General features: G+C 39.3%; 1 protein-coding gene across 1 annotated transcript in view; it reads right to left on the bottom strand.

Annotated features, from left to right (window-relative positions):
- Positions 1-24,670, bottom strand: part of PRKDC (protein kinase, DNA-activated, catalytic subunit) — an 81,940-nt gene that overhangs the window by 45,996 nt on the left and 11,274 nt on the right. The window contains exons 14-37 of the mRNA XM_083450857.1: positions 23,835-23,884; positions 22,857-22,994; positions 21,778-21,930; positions 20,142-20,257; positions 19,698-19,857; positions 18,153-18,239; positions 17,843-17,962; positions 17,244-17,403; positions 16,632-16,738; positions 15,359-15,449; positions 12,897-13,060; positions 12,118-12,270; positions 10,310-10,417; positions 9,535-9,761; positions 9,208-9,302; positions 8,723-8,822; positions 8,055-8,185; positions 6,728-6,982; positions 5,947-6,173; positions 4,550-4,758; positions 4,313-4,445; positions 3,524-3,682; positions 1,733-1,936; positions 903-1,088 (exon numbers count right to left, since the gene is read on the bottom strand). Coding sequence (XP_083306983.1) covers positions 903-1,088; positions 1,733-1,936; positions 3,524-3,682; positions 4,313-4,445; positions 4,550-4,758; positions 5,947-6,173; positions 6,728-6,982; positions 8,055-8,185; positions 8,723-8,822; positions 9,208-9,302; positions 9,535-9,761; positions 10,310-10,417; positions 12,118-12,270; positions 12,897-13,060; positions 15,359-15,449; positions 16,632-16,738; positions 17,244-17,403; positions 17,843-17,962; positions 18,153-18,239; positions 19,698-19,857; positions 20,142-20,257; positions 21,778-21,930; positions 22,857-22,994; positions 23,835-23,884 — 3,533 coding nt within the window. The remainder of the gene's footprint in view (positions 1-902; positions 1,089-1,732; positions 1,937-3,523; positions 3,683-4,312; positions 4,446-4,549; positions 4,759-5,946; positions 6,174-6,727; positions 6,983-8,054; positions 8,186-8,722; positions 8,823-9,207; positions 9,303-9,534; positions 9,762-10,309; positions 10,418-12,117; positions 12,271-12,896; positions 13,061-15,358; positions 15,450-16,631; positions 16,739-17,243; positions 17,404-17,842; positions 17,963-18,152; positions 18,240-19,697; positions 19,858-20,141; positions 20,258-21,777; positions 21,931-22,856; positions 22,995-23,834; positions 23,885-24,670) is intronic.

The raw sequence follows: 24,670 nt of genomic DNA, 5'->3' as shown, positions 1-24,670 counted from the left end.
GCAAAAAAGAAACAAAGAAAATGATAATGATGCAAATTAAGAACAGGAGCAATCAGAAGAAACTCTTCGCTACATCAGAACACACACCCTCAGAGAAAAACAAGGTCCAATCATTCAGAAAGACTAATGTTACCAGACATGTTTTCAAGTTAACCCAGGACCTGATCCAACCGTTATTGTACAGAGTCCAGGAAATGCATCTGATTAGCTATGCAACATCCAGGTAAGGAATACAGCTGTTGTTGTTAAAACATGTATATACCACTTCACAGCATAAAATCATCAAAGGCATATACATAGTAAAAACAGAATAAGGAATGCTGAAAGAGGTGTAGATAGACCAGAATGCTCTGATCATCTTAATTCAGCACTGAAAACAACTGCAGGGTGCAGAACACCCCAGTGCAGCTGGCCTTATTGCACATCTTCAGTTTCCTCCAAATACCCAGGATACCTCCAGTGTTTCCCTAAGCGACAGCCAAGGTTGAGCTGCATGTTTCAAATGTCCTAGGCCACTGAATTAGGATATGCATAGGCCTTTCACTGCTGCACTGCACAGCAGAGAAAGAGGTCACAGATCTATACAGCACCTAAGGACTGGATCTGGGTGTTAGCTGCACCACATAACCAGACCTTGGGATCACTTCTGTACTGGAGACAGCACTCTGAACAAAAGCCCCCAAATATTTCCATGCTCATATTTTGCACACTTTCCAAAATACAGTGCCAATAAAAAAATGTTAAACCTCAAGAATAAACATTTCAAAATTAGAAGAAGAATATCATCTAGATGTTTCACACCTGGGATCTGTTGTGATATCACTGACTCTCTAAAACTAACCAGAGTGGGCCTTGGGCTCCCTCACATGCCCTGAACTCAGCTATTACAGTTGTAGCTTTACCTGCAGAACTTTAGCTAGCAGGGTTAGGACAGCCATTTTGCTTTCAGGAGCAGAATCTTTGGTCCACCAGTGGTCAAGCTGCCTCCAGTTTTTCAAGATAGCCACCACCAATTTCACTCCTTGTTGCTTGCGAACAGCACGGTCTCTAAAGCTCTGGTCCAACATACCATTCAAAACAGTACCAACCTGAAAGCAGAGTATGGGTACCATGAAATATTGATGTAATTCAACACCCGGACTAAAGCATAATGTTTTCAAGATTAGCAGCCAAATGAATCATTACAGTGGTCCTAAGCTTTTCTATGGCCATTTCTGCCAAAGATGGCCTTCCACAAATAATGGCTGAAATTAAGCATCTGAGAAAATGAAAATGCAATGTCAAAAATCCTTAGATTCCACATAGATTACCAATGCTTACGATGCATTAAATTTTTCTCAGACATTTAAGCTGATTAAATTTGCAACATAGCAAAGTGTAATTCATTATTTCAGACTTTGCCCAAAACCTGAAATAAGAATGTATAAGTTAAATGGTCTCAAGATGTCAGTACCAGGGGAAAACCCTTACAATCACTGTTTGTAGTACAGTAGGAGAGAGAAAAATTACATCTTTCCCATTTTGTCGCTAGGCACAGACTTTGGAAGCGCTGGGGCAGCCGTATACAAACATTCACAGGGATTATGCTTACTGAATTAAAACAGGAAACAGAATATTCCTTGCTGCAACAAGAAGGTAGGGTTACTGCTCTCTCTCTCTCTTTTATTTCAGTTGCTCAGGAGTAAAATGTGTGAGAGAATAAGTTTGCCAGCTGAAAGTAGAAGTACATTACCATTTTGGGGCTGTCTTGAGCCGATTTCATAAGCTGAAGTACTGCTATATCCATATTTTCCAGCAACTCTTCATTAATGGTTTCCCCAAACAAGCTGTAGAAATACTCTCCATGAGAAAAACTGATAAGGTTTCTTTGAGATGTTCCAGATAATGGCACAGATAACATTAATGTGTTCAGCAGGAGACTCACCAGCTCTATGCACTATAGGGAAATGAATATAAAAGTGTTACATTTGTGTATCTTAACATCATTAGCAAACTTTTCAGTCAAAAAATGCACACCTTTCCCCATCTTTACAACTCTGGAGCAGTCTCAGTTCCACACAAACGGAGGAAGGGCTAAGAATCCTGTTTGGGTGGAGGAGTCCCACCCAGTCTGAGGAGCTATTCAAAAAAACGCCAACATTAGAACAAAAATCTAGTAAACAATGAGCATCCTGGACACCAAACCAGAGAAGAGAAAAGAGGAATTAATATGATGAGCTTTCTTCAACTACAGTTCCTTCTCGGGTCCTGAGGTAACTATGGGTCTAGGAATTAACAACCTTAAAAAAATAACCTTGGGTGAATCAGGATATCCTCCATCCATTGAGAAAAATGAATATTTATGCTGAGCAATAGCATCCTGCTTTTTGCCTGTCTCAGAGAGATTAATTATTGGGATTAACTGTCAATAAATTTATGTAATAAATTAATTAAATAGATCAATTAGTAAAATGAATTGGGATTGTTATTAAAAGCCACCATTCAATCTATTACCTACCCTTCGTCATAAGGCCCAAGGGTGGGTGTCATCAATTTAAAATGCAATATTAAAAAAATACATCTTTGGACCCAGCCTATGCTTCTGACTGTATCTGAGGTGTCAAAAGCTAGGGTCAAGAGCTGTATGTTCAGCATATGATGCATATGAAACAGCAGGACCCATGTAGAAGAATCAACCTGCTTGGAATGTTCTGCTCAAGAGTTGTGCCAGAGTAGCATCAGTATCTGCTAGTATAAGGTGATTCTGGGCTCTAGCTACCAGCCAATCACTCTGGAGGACCATGGTCTAGGTCCCGCTTTCTCTTTTGCTACTGTTGGTATTTTGATTTATTTCTCTTCCTTAAATGAACAATATGGTGGAGGGAGAGAGAAAGAAAGAAGGAAAGGTCTCCTGAGCATTGCTGTTCAGGTGCAGAGCTGTTCCGACATCAATGTTCCCTTAGTGGAAAGGATGAGAGGGGAGAGATTTTGTGTGCACAGTGGTACCTCAGGTTACAGATGCTTCAGGTTACAGACTCCACTAACCCAGAAATAGTACCTCGGGTTAAGAAATTTACTTCAGGATGACAACAGAAATTGTGTGGCGGTGGCGGCAGCAGAAGGCCCCATTAGCTAAAGTTGTACCTCAGGTTAAGAACAGTTTCAGGTTAAGAATGGACCTTCAGAACGAATTAAATTCTTAACCCAAGGTACCACTGTACAGGATCCTGGTTCCCTTGTGCAAAAGCCAGGGTCCAAGAGCGTTCTCCTCCACTTAGAGAGACAGAATGTGCTCATCACAGAGTTTAAGTGAAATCTATATCTACACACGCACCTATGTGGAAAGATATGAATGAAGGACATGATTAAACTTATTCATGACAGAGGACGCCATTTAAATTTTTCTCCTCTGTGATACTGATAACAACTTGGGTGGCTAACTAAAATCACAGGTAGCAGCAATCAGAAAATCGGATAATCTGAAATATCAGGGACATGAACATCAGAAAATACATGCATGGCATCAACAAGGCCTGGCTCCTACCTGTACACCGAAAGCAAAAGCCAGCTGCAGCAGACTCTCAGCTAATCGTTTACTGTTGATGTCCAACAAGGGTAGGGACTGCCTTTCGTCTCCTGGTGCAATACCTTTGTATACAACTAACATGAGTTTAGAGCCAGTCTCGCAATGCAGAGCTGAAACCTTAGGGAGGAGGAAAAGAAGAAAAAATGCAGTAGGGAAAAAAAGTTCAGAATCATTGGGGGGGGGGGGACGACAATAAAAGTTTTTAAGCTGAAGTCACTATGTGCCTTTTCTTCTCTCGCTACTTGCAAACTCTTCTTAAGAGATTCTTCTGGAGTTAAGCAATCATCAGGAATGAAGGAAACGTTATGCCTTCCTCCTGCAAGCATGCCCTGCCCCCCAAATAACCAAAAATCGGAACACCATGGTTTTAATGCCACCAGAACAGCAATATCTCATGAGCAGCTGTCATTACGAGAACCTCAATGTGAACAAAATTAGATTCACCCAACAGTGCACAAATTCAAACATGTGATAGCAATCTTCTTAAGGAGGCAGAAGAGAGGAAGCATTTCCTCCATTTTTGCAAAGGAAATGCACTCTGTTTATCCTCCAGTCAAGAAGCATGGTTACTGGTAACTGCATAATGTACAGCACCTTATATTGAATTTTTGTTATGCTATAATAGGTTGGCAGTGTAGTTACTGCAAAACTACTCTAATGAACTTACGTTATACTACTTCCAATAAATAAATATTTTTTGCTTTACAAAGTGCTGATGCCAATACAAATGACAAGCTGTGTGTTTACCTCATGCTGCAAGGTACAATGAAGAAGGCCGGCGTTATGAAGCTGTTTGCATGCAGACAGGATGGAACCAATCCTAACGTGATCCAACCGTGCGTCTGGATTGTATAGCTCAACACTGCAAAGTTCCTCAATGCTGGCAAAACAAAAGAGAATTGATACTAAGCATGTGGCTCGAGCAATAAGTCATTTGTTTTCTTTTATGCATTTATTAGATCCTTATGTTCAGAGACATCCTACCTTTTTGATGTTATTATTTTCTTTATGCTGGTCTCCAAAGGTTCTCTATAAGGAGATCTCATCAAAGCTTTTATAAGCCTGACGCAAACATCCGGAAGCTTTTCCATAACTTGTACATCAGCTGTATTAAACCCTATGCTTCTGGGGTCACAGACGGTCCTCACAACGAGCTCTATCAGATTCTCATTAAGCAACTGTCTCTCAAGCAGCTAGGAATTACAAGATAAAAATGAGACAAGAAGTTTTAATTTCATAATCCAACCATTTTCACTTACATTCAAGGTTTCATCATTCAAGGTTTTATCTGCCTGCACCTCTCAACAGAAGCAAAATAGTCCCTTTGATCCTCACACCTTACCTCTTGGTTTTGCTGTCTTAATGTAATCCACTTACCTTGCCTGGTAATTAACCCCATGTAACAGGATCCGCAGCTCATTCATCAGTAGGGTCAGAGGACATGTTTTACAATGTGCAAAGGCAATCTGGGATCCAAAGAGTTTTTTTAGGTTGCAGCAAATGGCTTATGCAAGTAATTACTGGATTTTCTTATTTTGAACTCCTCGGTGTAACAAACAGCTTTGTTCCATTTAGCAAATAATTTGCCACTTATGGGAAGCATCCAGCGCTGCCGGGGAATTTTTAGAAACCCAAAAATATTGTGATTTTTAAATGGACAGTATAATTTGTGAGTTTTCACCCATCACACCAAAAATCAGGTAAAGTCATGACAAAGTCACATTTTGGTCTGCCATCTTGATTCAAAATGGTGCCCAGAATCCAAACCTCAAAAAAGACTGCTTCCCCCACTTCTGGAACACTTGTGCCAAGTTGGCAATGCTTAAGCCCTGGGGAGGTCACTTCGGTGCTGCTAACACAGTGGTTTGGCTTCACCCTCAGAGGCACACTCCATTGTCTCTCAGGACAGGGAGATGCCAATAACAACAACATGCCAAAATCAAGTTTCAGTCCACCATCTTGAATCAAAATAGCTCCTGGCATCCCAACATTGCAAAGGACTACCCCCACCCTCAGAAACCATCATGCTGAGTTTGGCGATGGTATTTCAAGAGGTTGCCAAACCTAGACAAAAAAGATTGAAGTTCCACCAAAGCCATGTTTTTAGCACACAATCTTGATTCCAAACAATGGCCAGCATCCAAACACCAATGGAGAGGCACTGCCCCCACTTGGGAAACCCTCATGCCGAGTTTGAAATCTCAAGAGGCATCTCAACATATAAAGAACAAACGAAAAGACAAACAGACAGACAAATCACATTCCAAACTATATAGTAGATGATGCATGGGGAGCAGGGACTGTTCAAAAAACACATATTATTGAGCACAGGTAACTAAAAGCACTTTTGTTTAGACCTTGGGCAACAAACACAAGCTTACCTTCCAGAATTCCTGCTGGTGGGTCTCCAAAACCATGCTTACAAAAATCATAATTCGAACTACAATGGTACATTTGCTGTAATTGTACTCTTCTCTTTCTTGTGGACTGAACATGTTGCCTTTGGACCCAGTGCTAAAACACTGTTCTGCACCAGACACATCATGCAAGGCCATTTTTTCCAGGAAGAAGCCCAACGATGTCAGGAATGAAGACCCTATATTTGTAGCTTGGAGGGAAAAAATGCACTAGCATAGAAATAGTTTCCTCAGAATATAAAATACAACCTTATTTTGTTAGACATAAGAATTATGTGAAGGGAATAAATAGCAAAACCAACATACTTTTTGCCTCCAATGGTCTAGAACTATGCTTCACTCAATTTCCCTTCCCTTCTATCGCACCACTAACATTATATTTTAGATACATATTTTGATAATACTAAAATAGCAAAAGAGTAATAAAAAAAAAATCAGCTGAATGTTATTTCACGTAATGTGGCCCACAGTGGTTAACAGCAAAGATGACTGTAAGAGCTTGTGGAGGTAAGACAACTCCAGATGACAAAGGCTGCTATAGAAGAGTACTTCGAACTTTCTGTGGGAGGGTAAGACAAACATTGTAAAGGAGAAACGGGGCGCTGGGATAAAACAAGGGAACATCTGAACATGAAGACATGCCTGCACAGTGTGTGGAACAGTGGGTATCCCACTATTATGCACTTTGCTCTAATGGATTATGAAAGACAACTAATCAAAAAAGCTGCTTCTGTAGTTTACTTACCCAGCATCTCATTTGGTTTGATCATTCCCTGCTCGATAAAAGTATTGTAACAATCCAAAGAAGCCAGAAGCATATCCATCCATTGCACAACAGCGCGCAAACTAAAGGTCTCTTGCAAATCATGAAGAGTTGGGTGGGCCAGTATTCCGGATATATTTTCACCCTCACAACCACCTCCTTCAATTTTTTTAATGAGGAAAGAGATTCCTTGTTTCTGAAGGACATCACCCAACCAAGAAGATGGGGACTTGTTATCTGATGAAGAAACAGAAGTAGGACCTTTGAATGGTATATAGCCTATGTCTTGGCAGATTTGAACAAATTCTTAATGGAAACTGTGGCTAGATCTCTCTTTTCTGGCTGCAAAAGCATGAAGGAAAATTTTCCCATTAAAACCATCCTGTCCAGCTGCTGTTCTCATACATTACAATTTTTAATTTGGTTATGTTATTCACCTTTAAATTCACTCCTACATTTTAAGGTATAGTGTTATAGATCTTATTTTAGCCATGTTTTAGATATTCCTGATATTCTGTATCATTTATGTATCATAACTCTGAAGAAAATTGAAAGATAATTTCACAGTACTTTTATCTAGCAAAAGAAAGAAAAAAGACCTTAGCAAATTCTTAGGCTACAATCCTGAGCTATTTAAATCCCATAATGTTAACAAGGTACCCACATACCTTATTTCAGATCCAACTTTTCACCAGTGAATGAAGACTTCATGTGGATTCATATGGGGGACTCAAGCTAAAAATAACACTGACTTGCCTAAAACCATTTGATGAGCTCAAGGCAAAGGTTACAGCTCAACTGAAGAATTCTTGATTCACCACACAGACCGCATTCAGATGTTTTTATTTCAGTTTAATAAGCCAAGCTACAAGCAGCGTTAGGAGTCCCTTACAACTCTACAATTCTGTGGTCTATGATTTATGACTGCACATGCAGCCCCTTTGTTCCTTCCTGCATGCAAACAAGCAAGCAAGCCAACCAAGAAGGGTTCCATCAAGCATAGTTTTGTTTTGCTTTTTGTCCAAACTAGGAAACTATGGCTAACAACTCTGAAACAAGTCAGGATATAAAGCCAACTTCAAACCACGGCTTTTCCAAAGGAGTTGACCATAGATTCCAAGTTTGGACAAAACAGGCAATGATAGTTAATGGAAGACTTCCTGGTTCATTTGGTTGCTCTCACAAAGGGACAAGTGAAGATACTATGCACACAGTCAAAAGACCACAAAAGCAAGAAGTCACTCACTATCTCACAGCCACCATATTTACACCAGCAGTATATTGCTCACATATGCTGCAGCATACAAACCTGGCAGCAAGGGAACTAATTCGAAGAAAAGCTCCATAACTTTATGCCGGCATTCTGTTTGGGGTCGTCCACATTGCATCAAAAGCCACATGACAACATCCTCTAAGCATATGGATGTCTGTGGAAATCCCCTATATAAGGTGGTTACAAAAAAGAAGTCTGAAGTTATTAGCCGAATAATATTAATTTATTATTTATGCCCAGCCCATCTGGCTGGGTTTCCCCAGCCACTCTGGGTGGCTTCCAACAAAATATTAAAATACAGTGGTCTGTTAAACATTAAAAGCTTCCCTAAACAGGGCTGCCTTCAGATGTCTTCTAAAAGTCTGTTAGTTGTTTTTTCCTTTGACATCTGGTGGGAGGGCGTTCCACAGGGCAGGTGCCACTACCAAGAAGGCCCTCTGCCTGGTTCCCTGTAACTTGGCTTCTCGAAGCAAGGGAACCGCCAGAAGGCCCTCGGCGCTGGGCATCAGTGGTTGGGCAGAACAATGGGTGTGGAGATGCTCCTTCAGGTATACTGGACCGAGGCCGTTTAGGCAGTCAGTTACTTAAAACATTGCTCTGCTTATAAATTTGAAAGAAAAAGAAGTATTTCAAATCTACATTATATGTGTTGTGTTGTTTCCCACAACAAACATACCTCTCATAACTCCAAAGAGATTACTAACCTAGGTATCCGCCGTTGGTTTTCTTTGTTGAGGCTTGATGCTTTATGCTTAATTATACGCTTCAGGTGATCAATAGCATCACAACATTGTTGAGTTGTGCCTGTTTTAAATTTTTTGAAAATATGATATGGTAACTGGCCCAAAATAAAATTTCTAAAAGACCATGTCTGTTTCTGGCCCTGTAGACAATGCTAAAAATACACTTTACTTCACAAATTTACACTTTTTAAAAAGTGCATAATAATGAAAAAGTAAATTAACATAAAATGTGGAACATGAGAAGCATTTTAAAGGGATATCATTTCAAATTTGCCCTTCCAAGCATGTTTCTTTATTTTTATTACAAGGCAGACATTTTAGCAGTTTCCAAAACTTAAACATTTTAACTAAAAACTCCAAATATATAGGTCTGCATTTCTTCAAGATTTGAAGCACCAAGTATGAAGCCTATCAAACAAACTTTGAAACAAGCTTTCAACATATACCTAAAGATTTCTCATCTCCATGTGTTAAGGCCAGACTTTCCAGGTACACAACCAATGCTTCAAAAACAAACTGGTCCACCAAAGCACTTTCTTCCCTATGAAACATGAAAAAATTAGATAAGCAAACTAATATTTTCAGCATTAGACAAGAAAGCATCCTTTTCTGTTGCCAGAAATATCACACCATTTTTTAGCCAGAGTATAAAAATACTGTTTTGATCTCTGTGGAAGCTTTAGTAAACACTGCATTCTCTCTCTCCTCAAAGTATGGACATTCCCTTTATTATTTTCATGCAGCATAGCAAAAATACAAGCTCTGTTGCTTACCTAAATTCTCTGTAGATGTTGTTAAAAGCAAGAGAACTTCCCAACCGCTTGAAAGCATTGGGATGGAGAGCAAGACTGTATAGTCTCTTGAAGAGTGACTTGGTATTTACTGGACTTCTCTCCTGCTGCTGCGGTGTACTCTGCTTAATGGACCATTTCAAAAATTCTCGGACACACTGACCACAGAAGTCTCTCAGAGCACTGTCCACAGGGTCTACTATCCCTTCCTGAAACAGAGAATGGGCTTGGTTCACCATAAAGGAATTCTGTGATAAGAGTTTATTTCCTCAACCCCTGTACTGCACACTTCATTGGATGAGTAATGAAGAATTAGTTGATAAGGAAAAAAGTACAGAGATTTCTCATACTTTTCATCCTAAATTTATACAGGAAAATATCTCAAGGTCTACTTTGAGAGTGTCTTGTGGTTCTAATAATTGTCCAAGATTTCTTTCACATTCTGCTTGCAAACAGACTGAAAACAGGTTTCTGGTTGGTTGTTTTTAAATGATTAATTTGTGATTAGTGTAATACAGATGCTTTTTAAAAACAAAACTTAGCTGGAATCCTGCATGCTTCGAGACAGTAAAAAACAAATCAAAGAACAAGTTTGGGGTGATTGCCCACATCACTGAACTGAAAGTGAATCAATGGTATAAGCCAAGACAAATAAAATCTTCTCACCCAAAAAGCCCGAGAATTAGAGCATGAAGAGTTTATAAACATCTTTGACGAAAAGTATTGATTATTCATCTTGCATTTACTGATTACCTACCAAAATAGCTTCCAGTAATGCCACAGTATCTTGACTTTCAAACTTTTTGTTGTTTGTGAACCAGTGAATTAACTCCATAACCAGTGTCCCGTAGAGTTGTCTTGTAACCTAAAAGGGGGAGAAAACATTGTGTTTTATGTTGGACAGGTACACTGTAGATCAGAGGTTTTCAACCTTTATGAGTCCACAGCTCCCTTGACCAACTATGTTCTTTCTGCAGCACCCCTGTGGACCTCAGGAGCCCAGTTATGTCACCCCTTGCCTGCAGAGCTGGCAGCCTCTCACCCTTTTTCAAACACCCTTCCTTGTGGAGTGTTCCCTCAACCTCCTCTTCTTGGGAGTCCTTTGGGCAGCTGCTTCCATCCCTGGTCTTTGAGCGACCCCCCACCGCCCTGCCCCAAAGAGAGGTGCCTCCCAGAGGAACCATTAGCCTCTGGTGCCTGTAGCCAGGGCTGCCACAATAAACAGCTGTGCAAGCCTTTGGGGGGTAGAGACACAAGAGAGCATTAGAGGAGGGAGGGAAGGAAAGAGGGACAGAGGCCAGTGTTGCCTGTGGCACCCTTGACCATCATTCAAGGCACCCCAGGCTGCCACAGCACACTGGTTGAAAACCACTGCTATAGATGATTTCTCATCAACTAATTCCCAACACACCTTGGGGCTTTTCCCAGAAGTTCATATTTAGCAACCTGAATAAAAGACTGAACAGTCTTGACATAACTGAAATGTTTTTTTGTTTTTGTATTTTTTTATCTAAAGCAATCCAGACAAACCATGAGCTATAGTCAAGGTGTTTGTGGTTTGGTTGGGGGAATCAAAAGCCCAGGTTCAGACACAATGTGTATGAACCCCAAACCCCAGTTCAGCTTCAGGAAGCATTACAAGCATTACAGTAGCAGGACCAGGGAGGAGTGAAGTGGCCACAATTTCTGCCACGAGGACCTGCAAGCTCATCCTTAGCTGTTCTTTGTCTTAAGTGTCACATGCAAACTGGACCTCTGTATATTTCCATTATTGCAGTTTTGGATAAAAGTTTGTTGATATAAATCAGAACACAGCTTTTCCTTTTCAGTTTCATAAGTTTACAATTTGTATTCTACCACTACATAAAACTTCAAAAAATGCCTTTATGATAACTGTAGGAAAATGTGTTTCACTCCATAGGTAACTGGAGAAAAAAAAAATCTTTGTGTCATTTTTAAACAAAATTGCAACTTCTTTTGGCCACAAGGCATCTTGAATTTCATGCAGAGTTGTGCGTGTTTTCATATGGTTCTTGATTCATCCTTCTATCTTAATAATTTCAAGGGACTGAGCTTTGTAAAGAAGCAAGCCAAAAAATAAAAGAGATACTACAAAAAGTAGTGTACAGGGATTTCCTGAAGGCTATGAGGCCTTTGTGTGTTATACAGAACACCTGAGCATTTTGGTGTATGAGTGTTTTTGTGGAAACTCCTTTGAGATTAAACCATGTACTGCCTAGACTATTCAAAATATCTTTATTTTGAGAGTTGATTTCTCAGTCTCTTGTATCCTTGTATGACACACCACACTGGATCTCTATTATGGCACACTGGCTCTATCTATACTGCGAGTATCCTCTAAATTTTAAATAATTTCCCCCCTTCTCTCCAGTTTCCATGGTTTACAAGATATAAAACACACAAAAAAACTGTTTTATGGGGGAGGTGGCTGAAAAATATACTGAAATCCAAAATAACCCCAACAGCTTCTACCAAGTATTTAAACAGAAATAAAGAGCTAACCATCTAAAATCGATTTCAAGCAACAAAAGCTCTTTAACTTGCCTGGTCCACATCACAGGCAAGTCGAAGCAATACAGGAAATGTATGTTTATACAGGTGAAACATTGGTGGAGAAGCCTGTTGTCCTTCGGGTATTTGAGCAGCTTTCCCCAGCATATACACAACTATGCTGTGTAAGAGCTCACAAGCTGCAACCTGGAAAAGGAGATCTAATCAGTCATCTCAGTTAAATACTTCCACAAAAAAATAAACACAGAACAAGGAGACTTCCAGGGATAATTTCCAGGCCTTTGTTAAAAAGAAGCCAGTGGAATTTCCAGTCATGCCCCATTGCTTGGAAAATGTACTTTACTAATCCAAGATTGGGTTGGATTCTCAATTAAGCTGTAGTTATTAAAATCAAAGACTCTGAGCTAACGCTAAACACTAAGAAGCTAAAACCCCTTTCTTATTTTAACAAGAGCTGTCTTACACTTTGCAGAAATTGATAACTCAAATATTATCTTTATTTGTTACATTTCTATCCCACCTTTCCTCCAATGCATATACCGTAATAAGAGAGAGAGAAATTAAGAATAGCAGGGTCATTATGTTATGCCAAGGTTTCACAAACTTGGGCCATCATCAGTTTTTGGACTACAATTCCCATCATCCCTGACCACTGGTCCTGCTAGTTAGGGATGATGGGAGTTGTAGTCCAACAACAGCTGGAGACCAAAGTTTGGGAAACCCTGTATTATGGTATATTAAGCACAATTCAGCGTTTTCTCCATAGTTCACTAAAAACATCGGTTTGATAGCATAAGCAGCAATCCTAATACCTTTGTCTGCCTGTCACTAGCAGAAAGAGCCAATTCAGTGACACGGGGCAAGAATAAATCCAAGTAGATAACAGGCTTCATATCAGCAAATGGAACTGCAAAGCTCAGGCGTTTCTCTGTGTCCCAAGATACAAATTTCTTCATATTTTCCTCTGTAGAAGCAGCTAGTATATTTGGAAAAGAGCACCGAAAAAACTCAGTTGTGTTAAGCAGATAACAAGACATTTCAACCTAGGCTTAAAACAGTCAGTTTTTATCAGATGCTATTCTGAAGCAGAGCTGTATCCTAAATATTTCAATATCTATTTAAATTCCTGAATCATTCTTCAATAATAGCAAATGTTCTCTTTGCAGAATATATTAGGTACACATTTGCCATGTTGTTGACTGAATACTAGACATTCAATACTAGACATTTAATAAGGTTAAGGATGGTTTTCCAGTTCAACCAGAAGCAAAGGTTGTTTGGCTTTTTAAGATCACCTTAATAACATTTTTGAAATTGCTCTAAGTTGTTTATCCTAAAGCAATGATCATACTTCAGGTTGAAGGTTTGCGGGAAAATGCTGAAATACACTTCCAACCATTTTTATTTTTCAATGGTCATGTTAATTTAGTATGATCTTTGTTGCAAAAAACAAGTTTTAGACACATCTTGGTCATAGTACAAATTCTGGAAGAGGGAAAAAAGCAAAGAATTTGGACAAATTTCTGAGCAGAAATGTTGAGCTACATCAAATGAAAAACCAAAGACAATTAGAAGATTCAAGTATCAAAGCAAAACGGCAAGTCCAACAGAATGCACAAGCTATGTGCTTAAGAAGTCCTGGCCAGTTTAGAAAATTTAGATTACTTCAAACTGTGCACAAGTATACTGAAAGTACTGCTTCTGAATGAATAAATAAGGTCATGCCTTAGCAGGCTCAAGTCCTAAGTTTGTTTACTCGGAAGTCCACTGAGAGAAGATTGCAGGATGTTTAGTAAAGCTGCAAAAAGAACCTTTCAACCTGATGCTAATCATGTTCATTCATAATTTCTGTCATTTCTACAAGGCTTATTTCCAAGTTAATATGTTTAACATTGCAGCCTCTGAGATTCTCTTGAGTAAAAAACTAGACAAGGCTAACCAGAGCCAATCACATTTAATTTGAACCAATTTAACAATATTGAGGCTCATGCAGACCCAATTCCAACCTCACATTTGGCATGCATTAATGGTTTTGAAAATACTTCTATGGATGGACACACATGAAATCATTTCCAGGAACACATCATCCATGCATCTTGTCCAAAAACAGTCTTGTGAACTAATCCCATGAAGAATCCAGCATTCTGCTCATGGGTTTATCTTTGACAAAAGGGCACGAAACAGCATTTACTAGCACACACTTTCATCAATGTAAGACCATGGGAATAATTTCCAAAGTCACCCTGTAGAATCTACAGTGTAGATGCATACAGAACTACCATCCAAAGCATGATGGTAGTCATGCAACATGTTTAGGATCTTTCCCATAATGAACACAAAGCTAGTCAAGCTGTGGTCCAACTACCAAGTGTACATGAGCCGAAAGATTCACCATGTATCTATGTTTGAATTTTTAAAAACTCTAATCTGAGTTGTTCCTGAGTCACTTTGTAACCCTCCTCTCTGTAATTCAGATTCTGAGCTGCTCTGTGCTCCCCATTCACTATAGTAAGAATGTAAAAACAGCTATTTCCCTTTTGGCCAAAGTGAATCAAATTTATAGGCAGAGGAGCCCCTCCAGAAAGGATCAAGTCTGACAAATTGCAGACAAATGGGTTCAGGGGCTTTTTGTGGAGTAAGTCAAGTGCATTGATTTCCTTCTTAATATACTGACAGAGAGGAGGGGGAAGCAGGGGGTCTGTCTCTTGTTCTGACTTATTTAAAAATAATGAAGAGGTAGCTGAATGATGTGTACTCTTGCTTGTACATTTAAAACTTTGCAGCTTCCAATGGACCTCAAAGGCATCTAATATGTTTTATAAACTGAAGCTGTCCATAACACTGCCTGTAGAATTCTGAAGAGCTGGGGTGGGGGGAGCTGTTCAATCAAAGCAACCTTTTTATTAAAGAAAAGAAAAGAAAATTTTAAGCTGCTGCACTTAAAAATTAAATAAAATAAACCTTTGAACAGACTCACTTCTTGGAAAGCCCATGGACCTGCACAGTACAGAAACAGAGCAACACAAAGCTTAGGGGTTGCGGCCCTGATCCAACCCAAGGGGGGTTTATTGACATTTGATATGGACTCATAGGGAGGAAAGAATCACCTTGTTATTCAGTCCCTGGACAGAGCAGATGTGAACCTTTACTACCCACATTTTTCTTATGGGCACCCTGAAGCATAGAAGCCGACATGTCTCAAAAGCATACTTGCCTACCAGACAAATCAGAATGTCATTTGCTTTTAGCATTTCAAAACAGATTTAGCACTCACCAGTAACTAAATTCCGATTAATCTGTCCCCCCAGAAATCCAAGAAGGCGTACAACTCTAGCCCGTACTGCTTCCAATGAAAGATCCTCCTCCTAGATAAAATATGATTGCAAGAAGGAATCCCTAAAAAGTTGTTTTTGGCTAAAGGCATTTTTTTGTACATTTTTTAAAAAGAAAGAAAATAATTCAGAATTTGCATTTTAACCTGTATTTTAAATTGGGGTTTTTTTTCCTATTAGGAAATTTTACTGGTGTTAGCTGCCCTGAGCCAGGCTCTGGCTGGGGAGGGCAGGGTATAAATAAAATTCATTATTATTATTAATTCTACAAGACTCCAATATTTCACAACAAAGCTGTCAAAAGAAAGAAAAGAAGAAGGAAAGAGACGCTGTTGTATGGTAGTTCTTGCTGTGAAAACTGAAATCTCCCTGAATTTTAATTCTTAGCAGTGTGGACTATCTATCTGTTCCTGAAAGAACACTGTAGTCCTATGCACACTTACCCTGGAGTATGTTCCATTGAACTCGGTGGAACTTACTTCTGAGTAGACACACACAGAATTGCTTAGTAAGCACACTTTCCTTGAAGCCCAGACTCTCAAAATTAGCATCCAGTTTTCAAATTAATTTAACCAGCAAAGCACTGCTGAAATCAGTACAGCTCTAGAGAATACAATGCATTTATCTTCCAACCATTATTATACCATAATATCAATTCATTTCTTCTTCGTTAACTGCTAGAATTTTCAGACTGCTGACTGTAAAATTGAAATTTCACTGAAAACTGGTTTACACTGTTTGGATCTGGTAAATGGTTGCAAGACTGACCATAAAGTATTTTGGAAATCATACAGGTTAAAAATCTGTAAATCAAGGTGGACAGTTGAGCAGAGTTCTGCAGCAAGAACCTCTTTCAGTATCGAAAACAACAAATTGTGGACTTGCATGTTCCAAAGCTGATTACATAAAACATATGAAACTTCGTAACTGTGATTCAAATACTGTATTCTGCATTCACAAGCAATTATCACATTGTGATTATCCCACTGTATAAACAAATTAAGTATAAATCAGCTATGTGTGTGTTGCTTTTAAGTAACTGTGGATAAGTATGTCCACTTGAGTATATATTTGATACACAAAAAATTATATTTCTAATAAGACAATTCATAATTATATAATATATAAAAACACATATGTGTAAATAAGAAAAAGTATGCTTTGATCTTTTGATGGAAAATATAATTATTTTAAAAGGGTAGGAGGGAACTTTACCAATGCAAGACTCTTTGCTTTCTTCAGACGCTGGATGACTACTTTGTTCAATCCCTTCTGAACTGCCCGAGAAAGTTTCTTCACCTCCCAATTACTCTGAGATTCATCTAATTTTCAAAAAACAATATATTAATGCTCAGTTATTGTATTTATGAAAGTACAGTAGGTGTATTTTAAGACATTTCTGAGAACCAGAGAACCACTGCCTGTCAGAATAGGCAATATTGGGCTAGATGAAGGAACAGTCTGACCTGGTATAATGCAGCTTCCTAATGTATATTACTACTTGCCATTTATTTGTTTTCTATTTATAACTTCAACTAAAATCTCTCGACTGCAAGGTGACAAAAGAGCAGGTTGTCCAGCTGTTGTTAGCTACAAATCCAATCATCCTTAGCTAGCAGGACCAGTGGTCAGTGATGACGGGAACTGTAGTCCAAAAACAGCTGGAGAGCCAAGTTTGGGAAACCCTGCACTACAGTATATAACAATGAATGATTAAAAAAAATAATCCCAAATTCAAACCACTCCACAATATGGTTAGCCCAACACTGGTATGTGTAACACCTTTAAAAGTCTTTCCATTTTCCTGTATTCATTTTTAGCATGTACCTGTCAATGTAGAAATTTTCAAATAGCCATCAAGGCAAGGCAAGATGTCCTTGTAGTAAGGCTGTATTATATATCTGGGAATATGGGCTGACCAATCTTCCAGGGCATCCAGTGCTGCATCAGCCATTGGGGTATAGCTAAGGCCCTGTTTAAAAGCATTCTGCACAGACAGGATAAAGAAAACAGATATTTAGAGCTCCAAATATATCCCTTTTACAATATATTTGTGTCTATGGATGTAAGTATCCTATTGGCCAATATTACAAAATGCATACAAAGTTATAATTTTAATACACATACTCCTAGAATAAGATACAGGTTAAGTATGGTGGTCAGCACAGACAAATAAAACTATGAACAGAACACATGGTTGCCATACAAATCTGACATTCAAACTTTGGGTTTCCCCACTAATTCACCAATGAATGGTGACAATGCAGATGTTAAAGGCTGTAATTCGATACACACTTACCTCTCATTTAGTTCAGTGGGACTGACGTCTGAGTAAACATACATAGGATCATGCTGCAAATTCCACCAAAACAAGGATATATGCAAGGGGGAAATGACTTTATTGCTTATTCACCATACTGACCCACCTGCAAAGCAGGAATGTATGCTTTAATATCCAGCATGATGATGTCATGCGGCAAGGAAAGCACAAAAATAAGACAGGATGCCAATAGTTCGTCTTTGTACTGCTTCATTTTTGCTGTTACCTAAATTGAGAAAAATGGAATAATGTTAAGAACTACCTGAAGTTCAAATCATCTTGACAAATGTCTTATGTTGGACAAGCAAGTACACCAATCTTTGGAAATGAATTGATTTAAATACAAATTCACTTATTACACATAACTCAAAAGACTCAACGCATATTTCAAAGAAATATCACAGAGAACGTCTCACCTCTTTTCCAAATTTTGCAAATAAAGCAAAGCAGGAACTCTTCTCCGGATCTTCATGACATCTCTTTTCACTCTTTGGACCGACACCCTGAGAAACAAAAGAATATGCAGAATTGTACAAATTGGGTCAGTCTTCTCTTAGTGTTCCATTAAAAAAAAAGAACCAATTGAATAATGTCATATAATTGAGGGAATCCATGCACCCACCAATGTATGCAGGATTAATAGATTATGTCCTTTACATGGGGCTGGTTTTGAAGACTATATGGGAACTGCAACTGGTTCAGAACACAGCAGACAGCGCTAGCAGTAAAGGACGTATCCTGCCAGAGTTAAGTTGTTTCTGGGCAAAATTTCAAGTGCTGCTGTTCACTTATAAAGTCCTGTGTTCCTGACACAGTCAAGACAGATTAGAGATTCTGCTGGTTTACCACCGATCTCACTGCCCAGATGTTCTCAGATGCAGTGTTGAGGACTCCCAGACTTCTGGGGAACTTCAACATCCATGCCTAAACAACTGGCTCTGGGGTGGCTCAGGACTTCATGGCTGCCAAGACAACTGTAGGAATAGCACATGCCATTGGCCCAACACATGTAACAGGCCGCATTCTGGACCTTGCTTTCTCAACTGGGCAGGAAAAGGGTGATCTGAAAGTGGGGGATATTGACATCAGCCCCTTGTCATGGACAGATCACTTCCAGTTGAGATTTAGGCTTTCAGCACTTTTCCCCTTCTGCAGAGGCAGGGACTTATTGAGATGGTCGACCCTTGAAGGCTAATGGATCCAATGGGTTTCCAGAAGGCTCTGTGGTTTTTTTTCTGGCTGATATGACTGGTGTTCCTGTCGAAACCCTGGAATGTGTGCAGGTGGTCCAATTAATAACTTGGGCTCAATCTGTTTAGGGCTTTAAAAGGTCAAAACCAGCAGTTTAATTTGGCCCAGGAATGCAGAGATAACCAGCTCAGCTGATATAATAAAGAGGTGTTACAGATGCTGTCTGCCTTGCCCCCAGTATGACTCTAGAAGCCATGTTCTGGAGCCTCTGAAGTTTCTGAACAGCCCCAAATAGGGCACACTACAGTAGTACAGTCCAGTCATACCCAGAGCATAAACCACTGTGGTAAGGTTAGTCCCTTTCCAATAGGCGTGCAGTAGGCATACCCACTAATGCTGGCAAAAAGCACTCCTGGTTACTGATACCACCTGGGCTTACCCAATCAGCATCAAATCCAGGAGCACTCCTAAACTGTATACTTGTTTTTTCAGGCAGAGTGCCACCCTATTCAACCCAAGCTAAAAACCACCTTTCACAGCTGAAGGATCTCCCTAAACACACCACCCCTCCATGTTGCATTTTTGCCCATTTCCATCCCAGAACTACCGCCAGGTAAAAAAATACAAAAAAATTCTTAACTATTAAAATGAAAACCACACACAACACAATTATATCAAGCACATATGCAACGCCAGTACAGAGCAGCATAACATTAACTTTATCTTGAACAAATAACAGGTAATTACACTCCTTACAAGAGTTATCTCACCTGAAAGTATTTTGTTTTTTTAGCAATTTTCATGGCAATAGACAGCATTTTGTAAAATCCACTAATAAAGGGTAACCGCGTTGACTGTATAATTAGCTCATAAGCAAATGAGTAAACCCAAGGCACAAAATACTCAACGTGCTTCTCTGGGAGGATGTCTCTGCAGAGATAAAGAGAACAGCAAGCAATGAATTGAAGTCATCCCCCTCCCCCCCCATAAAGCTACAGGCCCAGGGTGCCCTGTTCTAAGCAGGAGATCACTATGTCTATTCCACCCATTCACAAACACTGCCAGCAAACAGTGAATAGGCCATGCCCTTTCCAGTCAGGAGTCTGGCTGCCCACTGGCCCCAGCATAATATAAACTGTACCAGCACAATGTAACTGAATTGTATGTCTCACATGTGTTCTGCATTTCCTTGAAATACACACAACAGAACATACCTGCAAAACTCCACTAGGTTAATGAAGGCTGTAAAGTCTTTAGGCTTGTTTGGCTGAAGGTTTGCAGCTGGATCGGAAGTAGGAATGGTGAGATCAACATCAGCTACACTTCCATCCTGAGAAAAGAAAATCAGAAGTATGCACAGTTTTTGAATGGCAAGCAGCTTTTTCTTCCACAGCATGAAGAGCACTTACAGAGCACCTGCTTGCCATCTGTGGCATAATTTGAACCACATGAAAGCTTTTTTATTTTCAACACCCAGTCTTTGCAACCAGGTTAGGCTGGATAGCGTTTGCATGTATCTCTCCTACTTGTCTCTATTTTTCTTTAATTTAACATATATACAATCTCTTCGATGAAGGCATGTTGAAAAAAAATGAATTATTCTACAATTAATTAGAATCCTATAGAAAATCAGTGCTGCAAAAAGTATCCTATTTGTTGAATTTTATTGCTACTTATGGCATTTTAATCTAGTGGGAATTTTGTGGATGTTTATTTTAAATACGATGGGTTCTTTAAATGAAGTATCAGTTCATTTTAAGGACTCCCTTAAATATAATGGGCCAAATTCACCTAACAAGACCCATCCACACTAGATCTGTATAAGGACTTCCCCTTACACAATGCAACTTCCCCACTTCACATATCATCACAGTAAGTGGGTCTGGGAAGATTGGGAGAACTCCTGGAACAACGTGGGAGGGGGAGGGGGGATAATTCTGCCTGGCAAGTTGAAATACATTCGTAGACGGGACAGCTAGACATTGAATTCCATGCACTATAACATTCTCACAAACGCCTTCGGGAAAGGAGAAATAAAAACTGAAATATCTGCTATTCATGGCAATTTGTACTTCTACAAATTATATAAAGTAACTCAATTCAGCATCTGATCATGTATACTTTCTTCCTAAACCTTCCTGTTGTTGGATTCTACAATGCGGTATATAATTTAGATTATGAGCTTTTTAGTCTTAAGAACTGTTATAAATATTGCACTCGGTTTTACAGCCCTACCCATCCTAATGGCTTTTAAAAGATGGGCTATAAAACTTTAATGAAAACTATGGCTTCATCTAGATGTAACCCTAAACCAGTTTAGTGCTATGTGAGCAATCTCCAAACTCTTGTGCTTCTCCTTTGACACATGTTCTGACTCTGCTTTGTCTAGACAAAGCCAAGTTAAAAGTAACCACATGATAGTCCCAACTCAAGACAAAATTAAACTTCAGTTAGTCGAAAATGAAAATGGATGCATCTGATTCCCACCTAAAGGTTGTACCAGGGAAAGCACAAGCTCAAAGCTCATTTATGCTGGGAAGGCCAACGTGGTGCCCTCCAAATGATACTGGACTAAAATTGCCATTATCTCTAGAAAACATGGCAAATGGTCAGAGATGATGGGAGATGTTGTAGCCCAACAACATCTGGTGGGCACCACATGGACTATCCTTATGCATCACTAAATTATTGCTTACTGTTGTGTCTGAACATGATAATCAGATACATGTATGAATAATGTAACAGTAAATCAGTTTTCATTTGTTGAAAGTGCACCCTGAACCCGTTACATGGGCAGAAATGCAAAAGGTGAGAAGGTGAGAGAGACTATTTTCAAATATCCAGTCTTACCTTCTCTTCCCTAATGTTCTGTTTCTGAACTGTAAGATCCAACTTTTCAATTACTTTTAGGATAGACTTTATGAGTTCATCATATAACAACCGATTTAGAGACTGTAGAGGTGAATTTGCAATTAGAAACGTTTCATCTGTGAACAGAGAGTCCTACATTGGAGAACAGAAGAATATATTTTTAGTTATGTCAGAGTTTATTCCGAAATTACAGACCAAGTAATTTGCAGTACAAGCCAAGCCAATGCTTAAGAACTTCTGAGGAAGTCCTGCTGATTATTCCACAACTTACTGTCACTTAATGACAGTGTAGAAGCAGGCCTTCTAGACAATAACACTTACCACCTGGAACAATCCTCCCTCGGGTAATTTTTGAAGTAGCAATGGCCTTTAAACATCTCTTAAAAACATATACGTATGCCCAAGCTTCTCTACTCTTAACTGTTTTTTTGTTTTGTTTTATAACTTGGACTGCTGCAAAGCACTGCACATGGGGCTGTCACTGAAGGAGGTCCAGAGGCTGCAGCTAATGCAGAATGTGGCAGCCAGCATGCCAAATGGGACAGTCTGATGGATCATGGATCAACAGTCCTGGCTGCCAGTAAGCTACGAGGCCCAATTCAAGATGTTAGTAGCAGCATATAAAATCCCTAAACAGCTTGAGATCCCATTACCCAAAAAAGAACCTCTCTCAGCATAAACCATATTAGGACCTACAATCACTAGAGCTAGAGCTAGAGTTATTAGAGCTGCCCAGCTGTTGGCGAACCATGACAGGTCCTTTTGGGTGGCAGTTACCTCACAAATGGGTATCCATGTCTCCCTTATTGACAACATTTAGGAGGAAGTTTAGCATATTCCTGTTCACTGAGGCATGAGCAGGCAGAAAGAGACTGCACCTGGCAACCTTGAAATTATTCACTGTGAGGGTATAACTGTATTTTAAAATATTTTTATTTTCTTTTAATTGGTATTGTTTTGTGAGAAAATGCATACAAGGGAAATGAAAAGCATTTAAGTAAAGCTTAAGTAAATCATAATTTTTTTAATTAAAGATCCAGCATTAGTGGTTTTTTTACCTTCATTGTGTCACAGCTCAGTAAACTTCTAAAAAGATCCAAGTAATCCTTGTATGTAGGCACCTTCCATTTCCCAGCTCGAACTTCTCCAGATATAGGAGGCTCTTCTGAACTAGAAACGTTTTTTCCAGAATATTCCTAGAAGGCAACGTAATACTGAATATCTCTACATAGCTTATCCTAGGATAGCAAAAATGAACACTGCCTAATTCAGAAGCATACATAAGTGATAGAAGAGCACACAGGACCACTGTACGAAGACATGTCAAGGGCATTCTCATGTTAAGTGCCCCATCTTAGGAATGTATAGTATTTCAAATAATACACATTCAGATACTTAAAACAAGATAAAACAAGGTATTTCAAGTGATCAGCAGGAAATTTCACTTCATATGGTATTTTAAAGCTTAACATTCAAGCAAGACCCACTTCTTTAGTCCCCAAAATTTTCTACAATTATAGTATTAACCAAATGATTTACCGTATTTTTCGCTCCATAAGGCGCACCGGACCATAAGGCGCACCTCTCCCCTGCATTCGCTCCATAAGACGCACACACATTTCCCCTTACTTTTTAGGAGGGAAAAAGTGTGTCTTATGGAGCGAAAAATACAGTAATGTTTGACCTCTCACTCAGTCCCTCTGATACTTCCAGTAAACAAAGAAAGGGCATTTGAGAAGGGGAAACCCAAGTAGTGTTCATCAAGAGGAAAAAAAGAACAGTTACTGAAGAAAATATATAGGTTACATTCCTGGTGGGTGAGCACTATAGGGCACCATGTAAAAAAGGATGCACGTTTTCATGAGGGGACTATGGCAAGTGAGGGGAAACCCTAGCAATTTATGAAGCTGGCAATTTGTTAATAAATGCACCCCCTTGGAAGAAAAAGAGGGCAACAAAACGTTTTTGTACAGAACACAAGTAATAAGGATACACAAAAACAAAACCTAATTCAGCCAAACTTCAACAACACTTACCGATGAGAAGACAACTGGCTTAGAACAGACTCTGATTAAACCTTGATGCACTGAAAAAGAAGGTATTTCAATATTTAAGAAAACACATCAAAAAGGTGGACTAAAAAGTGTCTGAATATTCTAGAATCTTTCTGGCAGTGAAAATGAACCCCAAATCAGCAACTGTTGTCATTACCAAGTTGCTTTATTAGTTACCAGGTTACACTGAGGCCTAAATATGTGCAGTGGTTTGTTTTTTTAAAAAAAAGTTTAAAAGTTTAAAAGAAAACAAAAGAAATACAAACAGTGACACACACACACACACACACACACACACACACCCACCTCCAGACCAAAGGAAGGATCTGTCAAGACAGCTGAGCTATTGTAAGATTCATTCTTGTTATGGGTCCAATCACTGCATTTCTTCTAGGAAAAAAGGGTGCAGGTACTGTGTGCCCTTGAGAACCCCCAGAAAAAAAAGCACTGGGTCCAATGCAGAAGACACCATATTAGTCCTACATAGGACATGAGGCTGTTGAATGGTTTCTTTAGATGTAAATGTTCATCATTGTTCCACCCGATGTGTATGTCTTTAAGGGGCCAGAGCAAGGGCCAGAGCAAAATAACGAGACCCAGCTTTACAGTTGTGAAACATAGCAGGTGCTGCTGAGTTGTATTGATTAAGCTGTGTCAGCAAGTGGGTGTAGTATATAAGGAGCAGCACCTAGCTCTGCCATTACCCTGGGGGATGGGCTGGTGGTTGGGTCTGGTTTGTTGTTGATGTATTTAGTGTATAAGGAGTTTTTGTTTTTGTTATTAAAACCTTGTTTAAGTTATTTTTGAGTCCCCTTTTA

The sequence above is a fragment of the Podarcis tiliguerta genome (genome assembly GCF_965153285.1).
Source record: "Podarcis tiliguerta genome assembly, chromosome: 7".
Lineage (NCBI taxonomy): Eukaryota > Metazoa > Chordata > Lepidosauria > Squamata > Lacertidae > Podarcis > Podarcis tiliguerta.
This window is presented reverse-complemented; position numbering and strand designations above follow the sequence as displayed.